This window comes from Mytilus edulis, chromosome 6 (assembly GCF_963676685.1).
Source record: "Mytilus edulis chromosome 6, xbMytEdul2.2, whole genome shotgun sequence".
Lineage (NCBI taxonomy): Eukaryota > Metazoa > Mollusca > Bivalvia > Mytilida > Mytilidae > Mytilus > Mytilus edulis.
Genome location: NC_092349.1, coordinates 850,394 through 871,444, shown reverse-complemented (window position 1 = coordinate 871,444; position 21,051 = coordinate 850,394). Strand labels below are relative to the sequence as shown.

The 21,051-nt window shown below is 32.8% G+C and overlaps 1 protein-coding gene across 2 annotated transcripts in view; it reads right to left on the bottom strand.

Annotated features, from left to right (window-relative positions):
* LOC139526888 (VWFA and cache domain-containing protein 1-like) overlaps nt 1-13,993 on the bottom strand; it is a 28,621-nt gene extending 14,628 nt beyond the window's left edge. The window contains exons 1-9 of one of the 2 annotated variants that reach the window (XM_071322034.1): nt 13,774-13,993; nt 10,072-10,333; nt 8,745-8,807; nt 6,559-6,732; nt 5,661-5,869; nt 4,055-4,220; nt 2,917-3,145; nt 1,380-1,505; nt 17-90 (exon numbers count right to left, since the gene is read on the bottom strand). In XM_071322034.1, the coding sequence (XP_071178135.1) occupies nt 17-90; nt 1,380-1,505; nt 2,917-3,145; nt 4,055-4,220; nt 5,661-5,869; nt 6,559-6,732; nt 8,745-8,807; nt 10,072-10,206 (1,176 nt within the window). In that variant the 5' untranslated portion in view covers nt 10,207-10,333; nt 13,774-13,993. Of the gene's footprint in view, nt 1-16; nt 91-1,379; nt 1,506-2,916; nt 3,146-4,054; nt 4,221-5,660; nt 5,870-6,558; nt 6,733-8,744; nt 8,808-9,889; nt 9,989-10,071; nt 10,334-13,773 lie in introns of those variants that run through there. The other variant, XM_071322035.1, reaches the window with a different exon arrangement.
* Between the last annotated feature and the right edge of the window lie 7,058 nt (nt 13,994-21,051).

Below are 21,051 nucleotides of genomic sequence, written 5' to 3'. Positions count from 1 at the left end.
AAATTTAAATACCTACTTGTTTAGGTCCAACAGATAGATTGATAAGATCCTGATTTGCCATACTTTGTAACTGTAACTTTGCACTTGATTCTGTAAACATAACAAGAGAGTTAATAATTCAATTGTAAATATATAAAAATGTATAAGCTTTTAATTTATATACTTTATCTAAAGTTAAAAAAAAAAAAAAAAAAAGGCGCACACACAACAAATATAAGATATACTTTCTAGACTAGACACAATCATCGTAATAACAAACCAACAACGTGAATTGATCTTACAAGAATATGTTTCTTTACAACTTTTCAATCATACTACAATGTTATAATTAAAGTTGAAAATAACATTGTTTTAATTGAAAATTCGGATTCAGGAATCCAATGAAGTATACTTGGATGAATATCTTATTTCTAAAAAAAATACTTTTAAACTAGGGTCCTGGAAATAAATAAAGGCAACAGTAGTATACCGCTGTTCAAAACTCACAAATCCATGGACAAAAAATGAAATCGGGGTAACAAACTAAAACTGAGGGAAACGCATTAAATATAAGAGGAGAACAACGACACACCATTAAAATGTAACACACACACACACACACACACACAGAAACGGACTAAGTATTAGACAAAATCCTATGAGAATAACAAATATAACATCGAAACCAAATACATGAATTGGGGATAGATAAGTACCTTGACACGTCTTATAGTAATGTGAATTCACACTCATCATAGATACCAGGACTAATTTTTGTATATACGCCAGACGCGCGTTTCGTCTACAAAAGACTCATCAGTGACGCTCAAATCCAAATGAATGTACTGCCAGTTTCAATCGAACGTAGCTGCGTATCTATACATCCCGTGCAACAACAAAAAATCTGCTGCCAATATGCATGCACGAATTACCTTGTTACAAAGTAAGTATGAAAAACGATATTTATTTGCGATAACTATCAACCTTTAAAACACAATGACGGTTTTAAACTGATGAAGTTCGAGTGAAAATGTTCTTCTGTGAGAACAAATTATGAATCTCGTTTATACAATTATATGTAAGTTTCTTTTTATTAAATCATCGCAAAAAGAGCGTTTGTATACAGCTTCGCGATTAAGATTATTTTGTTGTGATGTTTTATCGTATACATGTCGTTATCTGTGTATTGATTAGTTCCTGTCTTACATACCCATTATTGACAATCCTATATTTTAGCATGTTTATACAATTTGTATACTTACATCCCAAAAAGCGAAAGCTATACATTTTTTCTAACCACATGTCTCTAAAATAATCACATACTATTTATGTGATTTTAAAATATCGGGAGGACAAGCATGTATTTAAACAATGTTAAAAAATAGTAATATTTAAGTTACCTTGTCCAATCAGATAAGTAAATATTGCAATTCTGTTGTTATATTTCAAATTCTCGTCGCTGATTACTTGAACCGGGTTTTTCCCAGATGAGGACAATCCATCACTGATGAAAAGAATGATTTGTTCTGAAAATATTAATTTATGCAATTGTTAAGTCGCTCTGTTGGTTTGTGTTGTATATATCTGGACGGGAGGTGTGTTGAACGTTGTATAGTATGACATTAATGGTTTACTAATGCATAATTATTCTCTAGTTAACAAGATATGTAACTATAACGTTCATTACAAGGTGTAATAGATAGTTAAGGCTGCCGTCTTTAATGAATCCAGCTGAATTAACTACATAATTGAGTTGGTTCATTTTGCTCTGTTAATACTCACAAATCGATGTTACACTTCTAACACAAATACAATTAAATATGTTTTTCTTATGTTGTCCTGTTACAACGTTGTCCTAGGATATGAAAGAGTTGTTTAACCTTGCCACATTCTTTATGTGCTTATCCCAAGCCTGCAGCCTATAGTTCGATGGTTGTCGTTTGTTTATGTCTGTTATATTTGTTTTCGAAAAAGAATTGGGCCGTTAGTTTTATCCTATAAAGTATTTCACATGTTTCATGTTGGTGTCTTTTACATTTGACTATCAAGTACTGATTGTTCTTTCATTGAAGACTGTACAAATGCCTGTAACTGCTTAATTCCACTCCATAAGACCTTTGGTGGATAGCTATCTCATTTGCAGTCATACCACGTCTCCTTAATTTTATATTTAGGTAAATGTGATATCTTTTTAATCATCTTATCGTTACAACCAAAGAAAGCAGAATGCTACATATGTATTACTCTATTTATTGTACTTGACTTGGAGGGGTTTAACCGGTTCGCTTATAAATGACCAATCCATCCATAGATAGGTGTTTTAGGATAAACTCATCAATGAAGTGTCCAATCATTCTTTTGTAAATTCCTTTAATAACACTGATAGGTGATTAGAAATCAATATTAATTATAACGGCGATCAACCTTAGCACACACATCTCCAAATAGACGGTCCTTATGCTATTAAAATGTAAGCTCCGCCAGATCAGTTGAAATAACATTGGTAATACACCATATGTAATATGTACTTGTACATTTCAAAAACATATCACTGTACTATTATGCATATTTTAGGGGCCAGCCGAAGGACACCTACGGGTGCGGGAATTCTCGCTACATTGAAGACCCATTGGTTGCCTTCGGCTGTTGTTTGCTCTATGGTCGGGTGGTTGTCGCTTTGACATATTCACCATTTCCTTTCTCAATTTTATTCAATTGAGTGTCTGAAAAGCCATGTGTTGGATTGACTGTAGGCTAAATGTCAGAACTGTCTAAATTGTAATGATAACACCATTTAAATGTATGAAACGAAATATGAATTATAATTGGTGTGACGTTGCATTTTTGTTTTCAGTTGATGTTTAGATCAAAATAGTCGTTGTGTAAAAAAAGTATTTATTAGTGCATGCAAACAAAGTTAACAATAAACAAACGTACCTCTATTTTCAACTTGAACATCTTCATCCGTGGAATTAAAGTATTGGAATGCAGATACTAGAGCATTTTCAAAGTTAGATTCAAAATCACCTGACACGATTGAAAACACATACTGCTTTAGTTTGTCCGTATTTTCTTTTGTTGCAAATGCAAGTTGGTTTTCATAACACGAATGGTAGTTATCTCCTGCAGGGGTATATGAATTTTTATCGAATCGAACAATCCCTACCTATAAAATGAAAAGTCTGATGAGATCACCCCCAATTGAAATTTTTTTTTCTCAGACTATAATTTTCTACTAGTATATTATGTTGTGTGTACTGTTGTTTGTCTGTTTGTCTTTTTCTTTTTTAGTCACAGTGTTGTCATTTTATTTTTGACTTGTAAGTTTTGATGTCCCTTTCGCATCTTTCGACTCTTTATTATTAAATATTGCTCCAAATATTTGTTTGTCTATGTGTTCATGCCACCTAAAATATATTCGCTGAAAAAGAGTGAAACATATTCGACAGGGACCTAAGGGACGACATCAAAAGATCGATGCAGGATAAAAAAAAACTTAAATCAAATAGTTTGGGGTGGGGGGGGGGGGGGGGGGGGGGGGGGGGGTCAACATTGCTGTAAGTTTTGTTAATCTAAAATCGATTTTACATATATCCCAATTGGCCAATCAATTTTCCCCAAATTAAGTTAAGAGGGGGGTGTGGGGTCAGTGAAAAACTATGTGAATTAAGTTTTTTATCCTTCATTGAACTTGTGATGTCGTCCTTAAATATTATATTGTATAGATAGTTATTTTATCAGGATAGTTTCTTAAATTTATTTACACTTTTTGATTTAATATTGAATTCATTCGTTGTAAACATGAGTTCTAGATGTCTGTGGTTCGGTCTGCAGTCAGTTAAAAACCTAAGACACTTACATTGATATGTGTTATTTTCCACCATTTGCATTCAAGGGTACTAAGAGCAATTAATGTTGACCCAGAGGCTAGGGTGGACATGTCTTACAGAATACAAATACTTTGTATATTCCAAGCTCTTTTTCATATTATCATTCCGTTTATGCATGGAAAAGTTGCAGCCAGAAGTAAAAACGACAAAACTGGTCATAATAATTTTAAAACAAAATGACCTACCCTATCATTTGGTTTGAGTGTTTGTAAGACATTATTAGCTGCTTCTTTGGCTATTACAATTTTGGTTTTGTCTATTACTCCAGACGGTTGTCTCATAGAAGAACTTGTATCAATCACTATAACAACATCTTTATCTGTAGGCGAAGCAGCTGCTGCGTATGACGATCTAACGAAGGAAGAGAAAAAAGAGAGGAACAATTATTGATTTGGAAAAACTAACCTTGATTTTTTTGGTTGCTTAAAATCTTTTGACATTTCATTTCATGCATGTTGAGAAAGAGAGGAAATGTACACTTAATAATAGGTTTGTTCCCTCAAAAAGTTATGCATGGGTTCTTATCGTAAAGAGCGCGTAGCACTCTCTCTAAACTAAAAATTACATTGTATTTAACGTCTCCATTCTGACTGGACGTGGCTGCGTACTTACGAAACACACGCCATATTATAACGAGGTTTTATTTCTGGTTGGGAGAAGGTCAACGTGACTTTTTCCCAGTCACACTTAGGGTGGAAACATAAAAAGACAACTGAGGGATAATAAAACGACTAAAGGTAGATGACAATGTACACGACGACGAGCAGAAAATGACAATAAAAGGTTTTTATTACACAGAAACATTTAAACTGTACAACAAGAATTAGATAAGTAAACTGTCTTTGGTATAGTGGTATTTCTTCTATGGGTCGATACCGCTGCTGATGGTTTATTATTGTGACCATAGAGCACCCTTTTGTTGTTGTTGTGTTTGAATGTTCCGAGTGAAGGTTAATCCGGGTAATCTTTGGATGCATACGACCTTTATAATGTTATTTTCGTTAACTTCATCATGCCGCTCAAGCATGATCAATGTTTCTTTAATTATTAGTAAAATTGAGAATGGAAATGGGGAATGTGCCAAAGAGACAACAACCCGACCATAGAAAAAAACAACAACAGAAGGTCACCAACAGGTCTTCAATGTAGCGAGAAATTCCCGCACCCGGAGGAGTGTCTCTTTGGCAGTCAATTTAACTATGCATGCGTGTATAAAATAATTATATATAGACGTCTAGTAATTTAAGACGGTTCCGCGTGTAAATTAAGCGCATAAAATATTGAATTAATGCGATCCCGTGGTCTCCAGACAAAGTTAGTACATATATATATATATGTGCACGGAAGGTTTTATTAGAATAAAACAAATTGACAGATTTGGAAGATTATGTAAAATCTCGTCTTGAGTGCAACATATGGAGAATAAACGGCATACCATTCCGGACCACATTAGACCACCTCGGTTTTTTGTATGGTTTGTGTCGCTCAGTCTTTATTTTTCTATGTTGACAATGTGTATTCTTTGGCCATGAATTACCACTTTGCTTTCAACTTATGAGTTATAATATCCTTTTGAATTTTTCGGTTCTCTTTAGTTCTACTTTATAATGACGTATGGCGTTGTCAGTTTGTTTTAGATTTATGAGTTTGACTGTCCCTTTGGTATCTTTCGTCCCTCTTTTATATTGACATGTTAACAATACTTTGATATTACAAATGAAAACACATTAATGCACCTACAACTATATGCTTACGCAAACATAAACATTAATTTTCTACAATTTGTCTTACTTAAATCTAGGATCAAAGTTCTGACAATTGTGCCACTTTGTGGCTGGGTAGATGACAGACACGCCTTCTGTTGTGCTGTAGTGCTGCCATAAAACGTTTTTGTTGTACTCATAGTTGGTTTTCATTGTTGCACCGATTTGTTCTGTCGGGTATTTTAAATTGTTTACAGCTATAGGTGATGTCGTAACACATGCTTTATTCAGGTCAACCTAAAAATGGTAATAGAAAACCAATTGATAAAAAAAAATATAATATACATATTTTATACAAATTTGTTACTCTTCAACTTTGTAATTTATTTGACCTTTATACTTTTTGATTTCCATTTCATCATTAGTGAGTCTGTTGCAGATAAAACGCTCGTCTAGTATCAATGATAAATTTATTTATTTAACTTTTTTGTCTTTGTCTGATATGATTGAGGCCGTCCATAAGGCATAGGTTTTCTTGTGCTGAACTAAATTTCATTGATAAAAATGTTCATTTGAGTTTAGATGTAAAAATAAAAGAATAGATACAATACTTCATTTTGAATCTGTGTGAATTTATCGAGAGGTGAGTATGATACAATTTAAATTCTTAGTATACAAGTATGAGGCAGCAACTCAATGACAAAAACCAAAAAAATCTAGAGGTTAGCATATGATTTTTTACAATAGAGAGTTGTCTATAGAATAATTCAAAATCTAAATCGTCCAATTTAATCAATAAAATCGAGGAAACAGATTGAAATCAATGTTTCAAAAATCAGTTTATCGCGCTCTGATAATACGTAGTACCTGTTGGTATTTTCTTCCTACAGTAATGGGAGTCACCATAAAATTATGTTTTAAAATGTGTATACATGTACAAGGGTTCCTGGGGTTTTGTAAGGAACGGATTATGAAAAATAACTTACTTTTGATTGAAACTCTGGTAAGTAGGTCAAGGCACTATCCTGTAAATCGCAGCATCGATCAAAACTTGTTGACGTAGAATCTGGGTTACTTGAATGCACAGTTACAATTTTGGTATATACATCGTTTATGACTCGATTCAAGTCATTTAGTGACGTGTCTAAACTTAGTTGAATCTACATGTATAAAAATAGTAAATGAAACAAAAAGAATTAAAAATGCAACGTAGATACAAGTATCTTGTCTTAGGGAGGGATAAATCCTACTTTGTAAAGGATCACTTTGATTCAAACAAAAAAATTCTCTGAAACTGATATTATCAAGATGCTTGATTTCTTGATTGGCAACATATTTGTTACGTTCGGAGGACGTGTTTTTCAACAGACTGTCGGCATTCCAATGGGATCGAATTGTGCCCCTCTACTTGCCGACTTGTTTCTTTATTATTATGAGGCTGACTTCATGCAGGAACTTCTTGGGAAGAAAGATAAGAAGTTAGCAATATCCTTTAACTCTATTTTTCGCTATATAGATGATGTTCTTTCACTAAATAATTCAAAATTTGGTGACTATGTGGAACGCATCTATCCAATCGAGCTAGAGATAAAGGATACTACATATACAGTTAAGTCGGCCTCATATCTTGACTTACATCTAGAAATTGACAATGAGGGTCGGTTGAAAACAAAACTTTACGACAAAAAAGATGATTTCAGCTTTCCAATTGTGAACTTTCCATTTCTAAGTAGCAACATTCCAGCAGCACCTGCATACGGGGTATATATCTCCCAATTGATACGATATTCCCGTGCTTGCATTTCCTATCATGATTTTCTTGATAGAGAGTTGCTCACACGTAAGCTATTAAACCAAGAGTTCCAAATGGTGAAGTTGAAATCATCCCTTCGTAAATTTTACGGACGCCATCACGAGTTGGTTGACCGTTATGGAATAACCGTTTCACAAATGATATCGGATATGTTCCTTACGTCGTAACTACAATCCCCTTCCCTTTCATAAATGTGACCTACCGAATTAGACTATTTACCGGATTTGTTATCACATAAGCAACACGACGGGTGCCGCATGTGGAGCAGGATCTGCTTACCCTTCCGGAGCACCTGAGATCACCCCTAGTTTTTTGGTGGGGTTCGTGTTGTTTATTCTTTAGTTTTCTATGTTGTGTCGTGTGTGCTGTTGTTTGTTTGTCTTTTTCATTTGTAGCCATGGCGTTGTCAGTTTGTTTTAGATTTATGAGTTTGACTGTCCCTTTTGGTATCTTTCGTCCCTCTTTTATAGGATACAGTTTATATTGACAAGTTTGAGTGGGAAACAACTTTTAAGTAATCAATTGATTACGTACTGATTACTAAACTGCTAAATTCTTAGCAGGATTCTGTATCCTTTTTGGTATTTAACAAGAGTTAGTGATCTAGCTATAAACCTGGTTTAATCCACATTTTTTTACATAATAAATGCAAGTACCAAGTCAGGAAAATGACAGTTGTTATTCATTCATTTGATGCGCCTGGGATTTTGATTTTATCATTAATTTTGACTAGAGACTTTCCAATTTGAATTTTCGTCGGCGGTTGGTATTTTTTTCTTATTACTTTTTGAATCACATGCATCATTGGTAGTTCGTATTAACAAATTATGCACTATGGATTGATAAGAAACGAATTCTCAAGTTTAAGTATTGTACATCACACAAGCATATATATTGCTCGTCTAGATAAATATTGTTTTCCAATATGGTTTACCATGGTCGTTTTTAATTGTGTTTGTACTGCACTGCATAACTTTGTTAAATGATCTGATTATTCCTACCCCTTGAAGGTTTATTAGGTATGTGAATATGATCCTCAAGGGTTTCTCGTAAGGCTGTTAAAATTATTGCCTATTTCTGTTTGGCGGTGTCGGATGTATATATTTATGTGTAGTCATGTCCAATAAAAATCATAACTACAATGTATTACACCAACGGTGTGATAGCGCAGAAGGTGGAAAATTGCAAGACAAATGTTCTATCCCTTTCGAGAAGACTATTTTTTTTCAGCGCCGGTCTATTTATTTCGGTCAACCTACAATGCAGTACTTACTTATTGTTAAAGTATTGATTTTCGATTCCTAAAATTGAGTGAAATGTTTGCCACTGGACATTAAACAAACAAAAAACGAATCTTACCCTTTCTAACAACTGGTTCCCTGTATCCGACTTAATCTCATAGGGGAAATTATTGAACTGTTCCTGAAATAAAAAATAAAAACAATCAAATTGTGATTCTTTATTATACCTTTTTAATTCCTTTTTCATTCGGGTGTAACTGATGGGTAGTTTGTAGACAAAAGTATAAGCCACACATGTAGATATATTTGTTGGGTTTTTATACAGCTTAAATAATACTTTGATAATCGTGACAAAATTATCATGTGACATGAACACAACTATTTGTATACATATGTATATCGCGACTTTGCTTTTCGTTAGCTTTTTTCTTCAGTCATCCCGATAAAAGTAAATACAAAAAAGCGCTTCGAACATATTTTTTTTTATATAAAGTGCAATCGTATTTACTTTTATTTGAAACATAAGTTCGTGTTAACAACTGTGGGCCTCACTTTCGCAAAGTGGAAAGGGATTAATATAAGTTGCAAAACTTGTTTCCCAATCCACTATAAATAAATATGTTTAAACTAAACTTTTCCTACACTTCACAAACTTGTGATAATTTAACGTAAACTAACACCAGCATATTTAGTTTGCAAATTAAAACAACTTTACAAAAAAAAAACAGTATCTTGTTACAGATTTAATATACATATATTTGTTATTTCTGAATTGACTTTTAGAGTGTTACATTTTGACAGTTTTTTTATTTATTTTACGTTAACTTAACAGGAAGAAAACATATTTAAAATTGTATGCTATAGTCACTATGCAAATATATATTACCTGCATAAAAAGATAATTTGCTTTATCTTTCTAAGATCCTGTGCTAACCTTGTGCATGCCACCTATGCAGATTACCTGCATACAATTAGCACCAACATTTTTCTAAGTTCTTGTGCCAACTTATTGCCACCTATATAAATTACCTGCATATAATTGACTCCAATAGCTTCCTTAATCTTTCTAAGTTCCTTTGCCAACTTATTGCCACCTATATAAATTACCTGCATATAATTTACTCCAATAGCTTCCTTAATCTTTCTAAGTTCCTGTGCCAACTTACTGCCACCTATATAAATTACCTTCATATAATTGACTCCAATAGCTTCCTTAATCTTTCTAAGTTCCTGTGCCAACTTATTGCCACCTATATAAATTACCTGCATATGATTGACGCCAATATCTTCCTTAGTCTTTCGAAGTTCATGAGCCAACTTATTGCCACCTATATAAATTACCTGCATATAATTGGCGCAAATATCTTTCTTTATCTTTCTAAGTTTTCGTGCCCCTTAATCTTTCTACGTTCCTGTGCCAACTTATTGCCACCTATATAAATTACCTGCATATGATTGACGCCAATGTCTTCTTTTATCTTTCTAAGTTCCTGAGCCAACTTGTTGCCATCTATGTTGTCTTCAGCATCTACCCGAGAGTTTATTCCAATAATGCACGTCAGTAGAACCAAAAAAATCATTATGATTTTTTTTTTTTTAAATATCGGTTTGCTTTGGTCATGTAAAAAACTGAACACTAGTCAAATAGTGCAATGCTGAGTGTTCAGTGGAGTTTCTGAAATACAACGAAATGAATGCATTATGTTTCTACAACAGGTTAATATATACATAAAAAGAAGATGTGGTATGATTGCAAATGAGACTACTCTCCACAAGAGACCAACTAACACCTATAGGTCACCGTACTGCCTTCATCAACAAGCATAGCCCATACAGCATAGTGGGCAAAAAAAGGCCCTGAAATGACGAATGTAAAACGAGAAAAACTTACGATCTAATCTATAATGTACAAAATAATAAACGAAAAACAAATGTGTAACACAGCTTCAAACGACAACCACTACATTGCAGTATTCGGACATACAGATGCGACGGGGTTATTAATTATTTAAAGAACATCAACTGGGATAAAATGTGGTTTTTAATATTCATACTTTTGATTTATGATTTCGATTATGAATTTTGTTTTCTAACAGGAGATGATTTTAATGATCTTGCAAGGTACAAAAATGCAAATTTGTGAAAGGTAATTTTGTTAAGATTTAACTACAGATTTCGCTTAAAAGGATTTTTTTTTCCAGTTATCATGTATATATTTCCTTTTGTTGAATTACAAAAAGTACTTACAGTTAAAAGATATGAATCGACCGAGACAAAAAGTATAACATTACAAATATCTAGAATATTCTCTGAAATATACACGTGAATCATTCGATTTAACAAATGGCAAGTGTTATTTTCTATTTGTCCCTCAAAGTAGAAATTGTGCGTACATTGTACAATGCATTTTTATCACTATGGTGAAACTTTTTTGAAATTAGTTTCACAGAATTGTATTTAAGACAAAACTAATATCTACGGATATAACATATCGTTCGATTTTATTTATTGCCGATTATTTATTGGTTCCTTTTTTTTTTTACATCAAAGTATAAATTGTAGATACAGTTTACATTTACTTTTAATTGTAAAATTTTCCAAAGTATTATAAATTACTTACATTTTACGTGCATAGAATTTCCAAAAACGAAATCATAATCTAACGAATGTATCACTTAGACCGTTTCATTTACACGAGGGTCTGAGTGGGGTTTACAGAGTAGCGAATAATTGTCAAATGTGCAGTATTAAGGACAGAAATAATAAAGAATATTGACAAATAGGCAAAAAATTAATCCAGCATCGAGAATTCATTTTGTGGTGCTATAATAAAAAGAATAGAGAATAATTGACAAATTAAGGTGGTACATATCACTTCAGGGAGATAACTCTCTAACACCAGCTGAACGTTTTAATTACGGTCTATTGGTTTTATAAATATTATGCTTCTCTATAATCAAAAGTAGTGTTTGACAAAGTTCTATATAATATATCCAATGAAATTTGTGTTTGGTTCAATTTTTATTAAATGATTACATTTTTGTCAAAGGGTCAAAGTTAATATTTTGTCAAAATTTTGTAAAAATTAAACGAGCCAAATTTGTTTTAGTCAATGTGTTGGGTGCCACCGTAAATAAAAAAAAATCGTGAAAAAACGTCCAAATAAATTAGACAGTAAAGAAACGGAAGACCCCATCTTGACCCTCATAATTATTATATATCAACAATATTTAAAAGATGACAAATAGTGAACTGAATTTTCGATTGTAATGAAATAGTATGTAAGGAAGTCTAACCGTATTTAAAGGAATACCCAATCGCATTATAAAGAGCTTACAAATAATAATGAAACGTTCTTCATAAGTCTTTGGTGAATGTACAACACTAATAACGCCTCTTTTAAATTCAAATCATAGACATTTTCAATTTTAAATTCTATTTATTTTGTACCATCTAGTTGTTGATATACTTTCTATACGTTAACAAAAACTATAGTGCAACCATAATGTAAATATTAAAAAAAATAATGAATGTCTACATTTCGTGACAACACTGGCTATGGAACGTTCAATGAATTTGAAATTGACTTCTATTTTTATTTAACAATTTCATGCTTTTTTGTAACTTCATTTGGGTGTAAAAGCGTTGACCTAAGTACGTTTTGTATGAAGTGCAGAATCGCTTAATTCCAAAAATGTATGCACGGTTAACGTTTTCACAACGTTTAGCAACACGTAACACTACCCACATTGCACCGATTACTTGACATGCATCCATTTTCTTCCTAAAGTATTTGACACCTTACGAGTTTTGTTGTACACTTTATGCACACGTATCTTTAAATGACTGTTTAAAATACTGTAAAAGCCTTGGTACAAAACAATTCGTTTTCTATAAATTATAATTTAAAAAATAATGGCGAATGGCAAATGACAAATGGCATTTTTTACGTTTAAATATATATATTGTTATGCGTTTACTTTTCTACATTGGTTAGAGGTATAAGGGGAGGGTTGAGATCTCATAAACATGTTTAACCCCGCCGCAATTTTGCGCCTGTCCCAAGTCAGGAGCCTCTGGCCTTTGTTAGTCTTGTATGATTTTTAATTTTAGTTTCTTGTGTATAATTCGGAGTTTAGTTTGGCGTCCATTATCACTGTACTAGTTTACATATTTTAGGGGCCAGCCGAAGGACACCTACGGGTGCGGGAATTCTCGCTACATTGAAGACCCATTGGTGGCCTTCGGCTGTTGTCTGCATTATGGTCGGGTTGGTGTCGCTTTGACACATTCCCCATTTCCTTTCTCAATTTTATATATATATATATATAAGAAGATGTGGTATGATTGCCAATTAGACAACTCTACACAATAGACCAAATGAGACAGACATTAACAACTATATGTCACCTCATAACCTTCAACAATGAGCAAAACCCATTCCACGTAGCAACAAACCACAACCACTGAACTATTATAGGCTCCTGGCTTTGGACAAGCACATGCAAAACTTGGCGGGGTAAAACTATTTTATAGGCACCAAACCTTCGTCCTAACCTGGGAAAATGGTGTAACAGTACAACATAAAAATAAAGTATACAGTTGAAAAAAGCTTAAGTCATCAGATGATAGAAACAGAAATGCATCTAACAAATACACATAGACGAGTACTCGCAGTTACTAACAACCAGTTCAAAGCCAATAACACCTAATGGAAGAATTGATTCTCCAGAAATACATATTATTTTATGTTCACTGAAACTCAAAACATAACAACAGTCAAGTGTCTCTAAAAAGTCGCAAAATACCGACAAGTCACAAAAATGCGTATAACACCATGTCCAAAATAAAAACACACAACAAACAACAAACAACACAAAGGCATGCTTAGGCAGCAACCATTTGATTTTCTGGGGGGGGGGGGGGGGGGGGGCTATGGTTTTTTATGGAGAAAAAAATAATTTGTTTTTGATTCTGAGAAAAAAAAAATTGTTTGTATTACCCTCAGCTGCCACTATATGTAATGCTAAAATTGAAAGAAAAAATTGTTTTCGACTTGTCCAGAAAAAAAACCCATAGCCCCCTCCCCCCCAGAAAATCAAATGGTTGCTGCCTTAATATGTAACTGAAGATTAATCAATACGAACCTCACTCAAACGGGTTTGAACTTTGAAGCTTCAGAAAGTTGAGTAATTATTCCTTATTCTCTAACAACAGTAGTTGAAATCCGCTGAGAAATAATTTGCGTCGTATCAAAGTTCACTGATGTATGTCTTACTTTCCATTGTATATCTATCAGTTCCTGGTCAGTGTAAAACAAGGAAGTGTTGAACTTATCGTTATTTGACTATTACTGTCTAAATAATTATATTTACTTATGGAATATTTCTTTTCAACATCTTTTAAATATTTATTTTAAAAAATTGAAATATGATTAGTTGTACACTTCGCAGTTATAGATACTAATCATTTATTTTCCCGTGCCTGAGGGAGATATGAAGATTTGTTCACTGAAGAAAAATTCCTATTTCAACATGCAGTGGAATAATAATGGTTAATATCTATTAAACTCCGTTGTTATTTTAATCTACTATGTGGATAGTTTTGACCTTAACTACCCGGCCCTGGGTGTCACCTACGTGCACGGTCGGTTAATTTTTACAGACAACTTATTACTTCCACTACGGATGTGATCAAATAAATTGACTTCTAATTAGGGTGATACGCGAACTGTAAAAATCATTTGCATGGGAGAACTTAAAAATCCAGTGAATCCTGTCTTCTCGCACAGGTTGATTGATTGTCGGTTGCTAAACGTCCAGTGGCAAATATTTCATGTATGTTTAGGGCGATCTCGTAAGGAGAAACGTTTATATTATCATGTTACATTAACTACAGTCATATGACAAAAGTGAGTTCCCATTTCATTTCAACTACAATCGATATTTTTCAATAAAAATAATTACCAAATAAACTAAATAAGCGATTTTTATTAAATAGAAGCCATGAGATGAAGAAAAGTCTGGAGTTTTATTGTTTATTTGGCCATAATATTTATGAGGTTTGTTTTCAGTATTTAATGGGTTGAACACAAATGGAAATTTTTTACGATTTTGATTTGGTTACAATACACAGCAAATTTTTCAACAAATACCTTTCTTTGTGTTCACCTTGTCAGATAATTAAAATAAGCATACACAATATCAAGGCCAAATATACAATAAAACTTTAAACATTTCTACATCTAATGGTACTTGGGGAAAATTTAGATTTTAGTTGAAATGAAAGGACATTTTAGGAGTGGGAACTCACTATTGTCCTATGACTGTAGTCATCATAATATGCATGTGATATTTGCCACTGGAAGTTCAAACGTAAATCATATCACCATAATCGTTTCAACAATTAGTACTTGTTTTATCTTTAAAACATCTGTCTGTCTGTCTGTCTGTGTCTCCTTAGCGAAAATCTTCCTAAACAGCAAGACAAATATTGATAAAATCTGACACAGTTATAGAACTTGACTGATAGAATCGTGACATAAAGATATAAAGTACTAGTTCAAAATAGTAAGCGCCAGACAATCTAATTTCATAAATGCGAGCTAGGTTCACTCACATTTGAAATTTACAACAAAATAGTATGGTGTATTATCTTTTTAATGACATTAATTAAACATGTTTAAAGATAATAAACCTTTCAAAGTATCAAACATATTAATCTGTATGATAAAAAATATTTGAACGCAAACTGTATACAGTACAAAGTGTAAATCAGAGGGGTATACAAATCAGGAAGTCAGAGTATATAAATATTGTAAACATAAGAAAACACTTAAGTAAAAAAAACATGTGAAAATTATGTGTCTGTAAACAAGGAGTCTTATTACACATGTTACAAGGGGAGATTTGTAACATTGTTACTATTAAAACTTTAAATAAATCAACACAACAAGAATGAATCAAATATATTTAAAATAAGCAGTAAACAATATAATGACTGAATTTATTTATGGGTGTAACACGGATATATACTTCGTTTTTACTTTAAACTACATAAAATGTAACAAAGGAATCTGTAAATATATCTAACAAGGATAGTGGATTGTGGTGATGAAGAGAAAATGACATTAAAATTCATAACAGTGACATGTTTAAAGCCTTTCGTTAAACCTGAAGTTAAAAGATGATTCTTGATATTTTAATGAAAATTGGTGCTCTAATTTGGGTATTCATTCAATGTAACTATTTTAAAACGAATTGTGAAATGATCATATTGCTCTTGAAATGGACATAACGCTAAAATATGTATCCGATCTTAAATGTCCCACGTAGAATATTTAAAATTTGAACATTTAATTTAGCTTTAAATTCTTTTAATTTATTCTTCCCACTCGATAAAGATCTGTTCAAACCTGAAATTCAAGCTATGAAGTGAACAATTCAAAATGCATAAAATGGCAACATTCAAACATCCCACACAGACTTCTTAAAATTTTAAAATGCTTCAATTAAGTTCGTTTTATTTTTTTGTTCCTACCCGAATAATAATTTTGTAAAAGGAAAGCAAAGAAGTCAACAACTCAAAATAAAAGCATACGCCAAAGCTCCGTTTTGAAGACCGTACTTTGACCTATAATGGTTTACTTTTACAAATTGTGACTTGGATGGAGAGTTGTATAATTTTGTCACTCATATCACCTCTTCTGATATCTATAAAATTGCATCACATAGTCTACAAATTTAATCTAGTCGGCTTCTTTATTATCCTAACCAATAGTTAAAACAAGTTAGTTAGCAGTAAAACATTTACCAGAACTCCCCTAACATGCTTCCACTCCATGTTATCAACCGAACACATTTTATCATTAGAATAACGTCATCCTTTTGGCGTGGTTTTGATAATAAGAGACGGATTTAGAGGGGTATGGAACAAGGACCCCCTTATTGGGCTGCAGATATAGTTAATGCATATACAATTTACATGTCTTATTCCAAACGGTCACTTCTTTGTGGTTCCCAGTCCCAAGTTTTCAAAATTTCTGTATCCAGAACGGGTTATCATAATGATTGCTAGTTAGATAAAACAATTATGTATTTTCATTTTGTCATAAAATAACTCCATGTATAATGTTTGCCGTATCACACGACTTATAGTCGCATGCGGAGTTTGTTATTGTAACAGTCATGACTATTATGTACTTTTATATATTTCTCTATAGTTTAAAAGTATGTGTAAGTTAGAATAGTAATTACATCAACATGTAGATATTTTCATCATACAATTAGAGGGCATTTGGTTTAATTATCAATCAAATTGAGAATGGAAACGGAGAACGAGTGAAAGATAGAACAACCCGACCAAAGGGCAGAATACAGCCGAAGTCTACTAATCGGTGTTCCCCACAGCGAGAAATCCTGCACGTGGAGGTGGGCTCTATTAAAAATATATACTTGTTCAGTGAAAATGGACGTCTCACTAAACTTCGAAACATATCTATACTATTAAACGAGAAGACCTTATTTTGTGTGTCGCTTCTCTTCCTTCCACAATAAATTAATCATCATATCTCTGTGTTCTAACAGTAACATGCATAGTCGCATTTGTCATCCATTCTTATGATTATTCAGATTGAGTTAATTTGGGAGAAAAACGATAAAATAGGTGTCCGGATATTGTTTCCGTCATCAGACTGAATTTTAGTCATAGATAAGACCTCCGGTTTTAAACAAGCCAACAAGAATAACCAATCGTATGACAGATTACAAAAATGAAAAATAAATAAGCCAATCAGAGCGTTCTCCATATCATGGTTTTTAGATCGCAAGAACCACAACTATTATATCTCCTTAGAGACAATTATTTTTCGCGTTTATCCACGTCATGTAAACTACGACTATATCACTATAATATATAGAGACTGTTTGTATTTTGTCTACTGTTTTCTTTGAAATATTTACTATCTAAGGGGTCATACCAGTTGCATATATATTGAAATAAGTAAAACATGTGGAAACAAGAATGCGGATTTTCATAGTATACGGATGCCACAACGGCACTATCATTTTCTATGTTCAGTGGACCGTGAAATGGGGTAAAATCTCTAATTTGGCATTAAAATTAGAAAAATCATATCATATGAAACATATTTACTAATTAAGTTTCGAGTTGTTTGGACTTCAACTTCATCAAAAACTACCTCGACAAAAACTTTAACCTGAAGTGGGACAGACGGACGGACAAACGAACGAACGGACGCACAGACTAGAAAACATTATGCCCATAAATGGGGCATAAACACTTATTGTTGAAAGTAAAAGTAGTGATTTGGCCAAAATGAATGTAGGATAAAGATTAGAGGGAGGTAGGACTTTTTCGGGACGTCGGGATCGGGTGTTTTTAAGCTCGGGATTTCGGGATTGATCCTTACGGGATCCGGGAATATTTTTTTCAAATTTTGGGATGTCGGGATATGAATTTCGTTAAAATACGCACCTCGAAATTTAAAGTTTTTAAGCCCAGGATTCCGGATCAGGGCCCCTCCGATCACCTTAGTCATTTATAACAATCTAATTAAAATATTGATCTCTGATTACGTTATACTCATATGTAACTACCAGTATAACGTAATCAGAGATTATATTTTGATTAGATTGCATTTATACAAGATTCAAATCCTACCATTGGCATGTTAATAGGGCTCTCAAAAGAAAAAGCACGGATGGATTGCCCTAGATGTATGTTTTATTAGAATAATAATGGTCTACAACCAGTTTCATTTATTTCATGTTTGAAGCGGTGCAAATTTTTAATTTAATTTGACTTTTACCAAAAAATGCACTGTACCAAAGGGGAAGAATAATTGTGGAATAAGGCCAGAAAAACGAAAATAATTGAATTTAACAGACTGAAGGAAACAAATAACGGTCTTTGGAAAAAAGGGAGAGGGCTTTTGATAACTTATATAAAATTCTCCAGACATAATATCTATTACAAAAATTCATCCTACAACTGTTTACCAGCTGTATATGCCCGCGATTTCGCGGTTGTATTCTAGTAAATGAATAAATTAAGAAAGACACAAAAGACCATGCAACAAATGCCAAAGGTTACTGACTTTGGACAGGTGCAAAACGTGCGGCGGGGTTAACCATGTTTTGTAAGATCTCAAACCGCCCCCTTTACTTTTAGTCAATGTGAAAAAGGCACACAGCAATACGCACTGTAACTTTTTCACTGCCTCATTCTTATAAATGTTCATGACAAATATTGATAACAAAAAATGATATAATAATTTGATCTGTTTACTAAGTCATGAGACATAAGTATGGACAAATGTACCTGCAATTATCTCCATATCTCTAGGCACCAACATAAGTCTAGGTTATTACTCAATACGTCAAAGGGTAAAAAATTATTCCAAAAAAAAAAAAAAAATGGGCGATCAGTACAGAATACCAATGAGCTATGAATTTCAAAATTCAACAACAAAATAAAAACTGCTTGAACTGTCGCCAAAATATATACAAACATACTAATCTAATACTCTTCCGTGTGTTAACATTTAATTAAAGTCGGTAAAGCATATTCCTGTCTCACAAAAAGTGAAGAAGAGTTTACCTATTATTTATTGTGAATTTATAATATTTCCCAGTGGACGTAAAATCAACCAATACATGCACAGTTTGATTGATCAACAGTACCTCAAAACATAATTCATTGATGAACGGGTGTATATAAGATAAGATAAGATAAGATCAGAAAACTTTATTTTGATTCGGCATACTATACAAATATACAACACAAGCTCTAAGGAGCTTTTGACCGAATATAGATCAATATAAAAACATATATAAAACAACATAAAAACAATCCAATTTGACATTCAAAACAACCTGTAATACAAAGTTGAAACTCATATACATAACATGCAATACAAATATGCAACAATTTTAGATTAAAGTAAAACATGCTAGACCAAAGCAACCAAAAGCAACATAAAATAAAAGCAGCTCAAGAATGATCTGCAAGCAGAACAGCGACAGCGACATTCCAGTCCGTTATAGGACTAAAAATTACTTTTAAAATGATGAAAAACTATTTCAGTCCTGAAATGGTTTGTAAGGCTGTTCCATAAAGTAGCAACAGCAAATTTGAACGATTTTTTAAATATTTATATTATCTACGAGATTGTATTCTCTTAGTCAAGCTACAAATTTAATGAATAATTTGACAAAATTCCCAACATGCACATTATATTAGTATAAAATTATAAAACATCCTTTCGTATAATATAACCGTAACACGAATTAAAATATTTTGGACTAATTTCATATGAACAGTAAATTTACACTAACTAGAACCTTTAAATGTCAAGTGACATTATCACATCAATGTTACATATTAAAATCTTTGTTGGAAATCGTAAAGGTATATATGCATACAAATGAGCTTGAGAAAACATTACTGTAACACCTTTAAAAACCTCGATTAATATATTTATACGTGAAGATATATAAAGTTGCAATTTATAACAAATACGTATATAAAAGTATTTTACCTTCTGGAAAAGAAAATGAACTTCGCTGATTATGCGATATGGGTTTTACTCAAGTTAATTTTACCATTACGTCGTAATTTCTATCGAATGAACTTGATGAGTTAAGCCTTTTTCAACTGATTTTTATAGTTCTTATGTTGTACTGTTACATGTATACCACTGTCTCAGGTTAGAGGGAGGGTTGGGATCCCGCTAACATGTTTAACCCCGCCATATTATTTATATATGTTCCTGTCCCAAGTCAGGAGCCTGTAATTCAGTGGTTGTCGTTTGTTTATGTGTTACATATTTGATTTTCGTTCATTTTTTTTTACATAAATAAGGCCGTTAGTTTTCTCGTTTGAATTGTTTTACATTGTCTTATCGGGGCCTTTATAGCTGACTATGTGGTATAGGCTTTGTTCATTGTTGAAGGCCGTACGGTGACCTATAGTTGTTAATGTCTGTGTCATTTTGGTATTTTGTGGATAGTTGTCTCATTGGCAATCATACCACATCTTCTTTTTTATATTTAACGTGATACGGGAAAAACCAACGAAAATTAACAGACGGACGTATTGACCAGAATACAAGATAGCTTCTTAAAGCAAATGCTGTCCTACATGTATGTACATGTATATAATGGTGTGTGTTTTACATGTACATAGTTCTTAAACACAGCAATTTTCCCCCTTATTTTTTTACTTGGGAGATCTTGTTTATATTTGTCTCATTTTTTAACTGGTATAATATATGTAACAATAGCTGGTATGATTTAAGCGCTTACTTAATCCTCTTCCTGTTCTTGAACACATAAGGCATTTTAAACGCTTATGTCACACAGTTTCCCAAAGTTAATTTAGCATGCATATGACGTTGATGATAT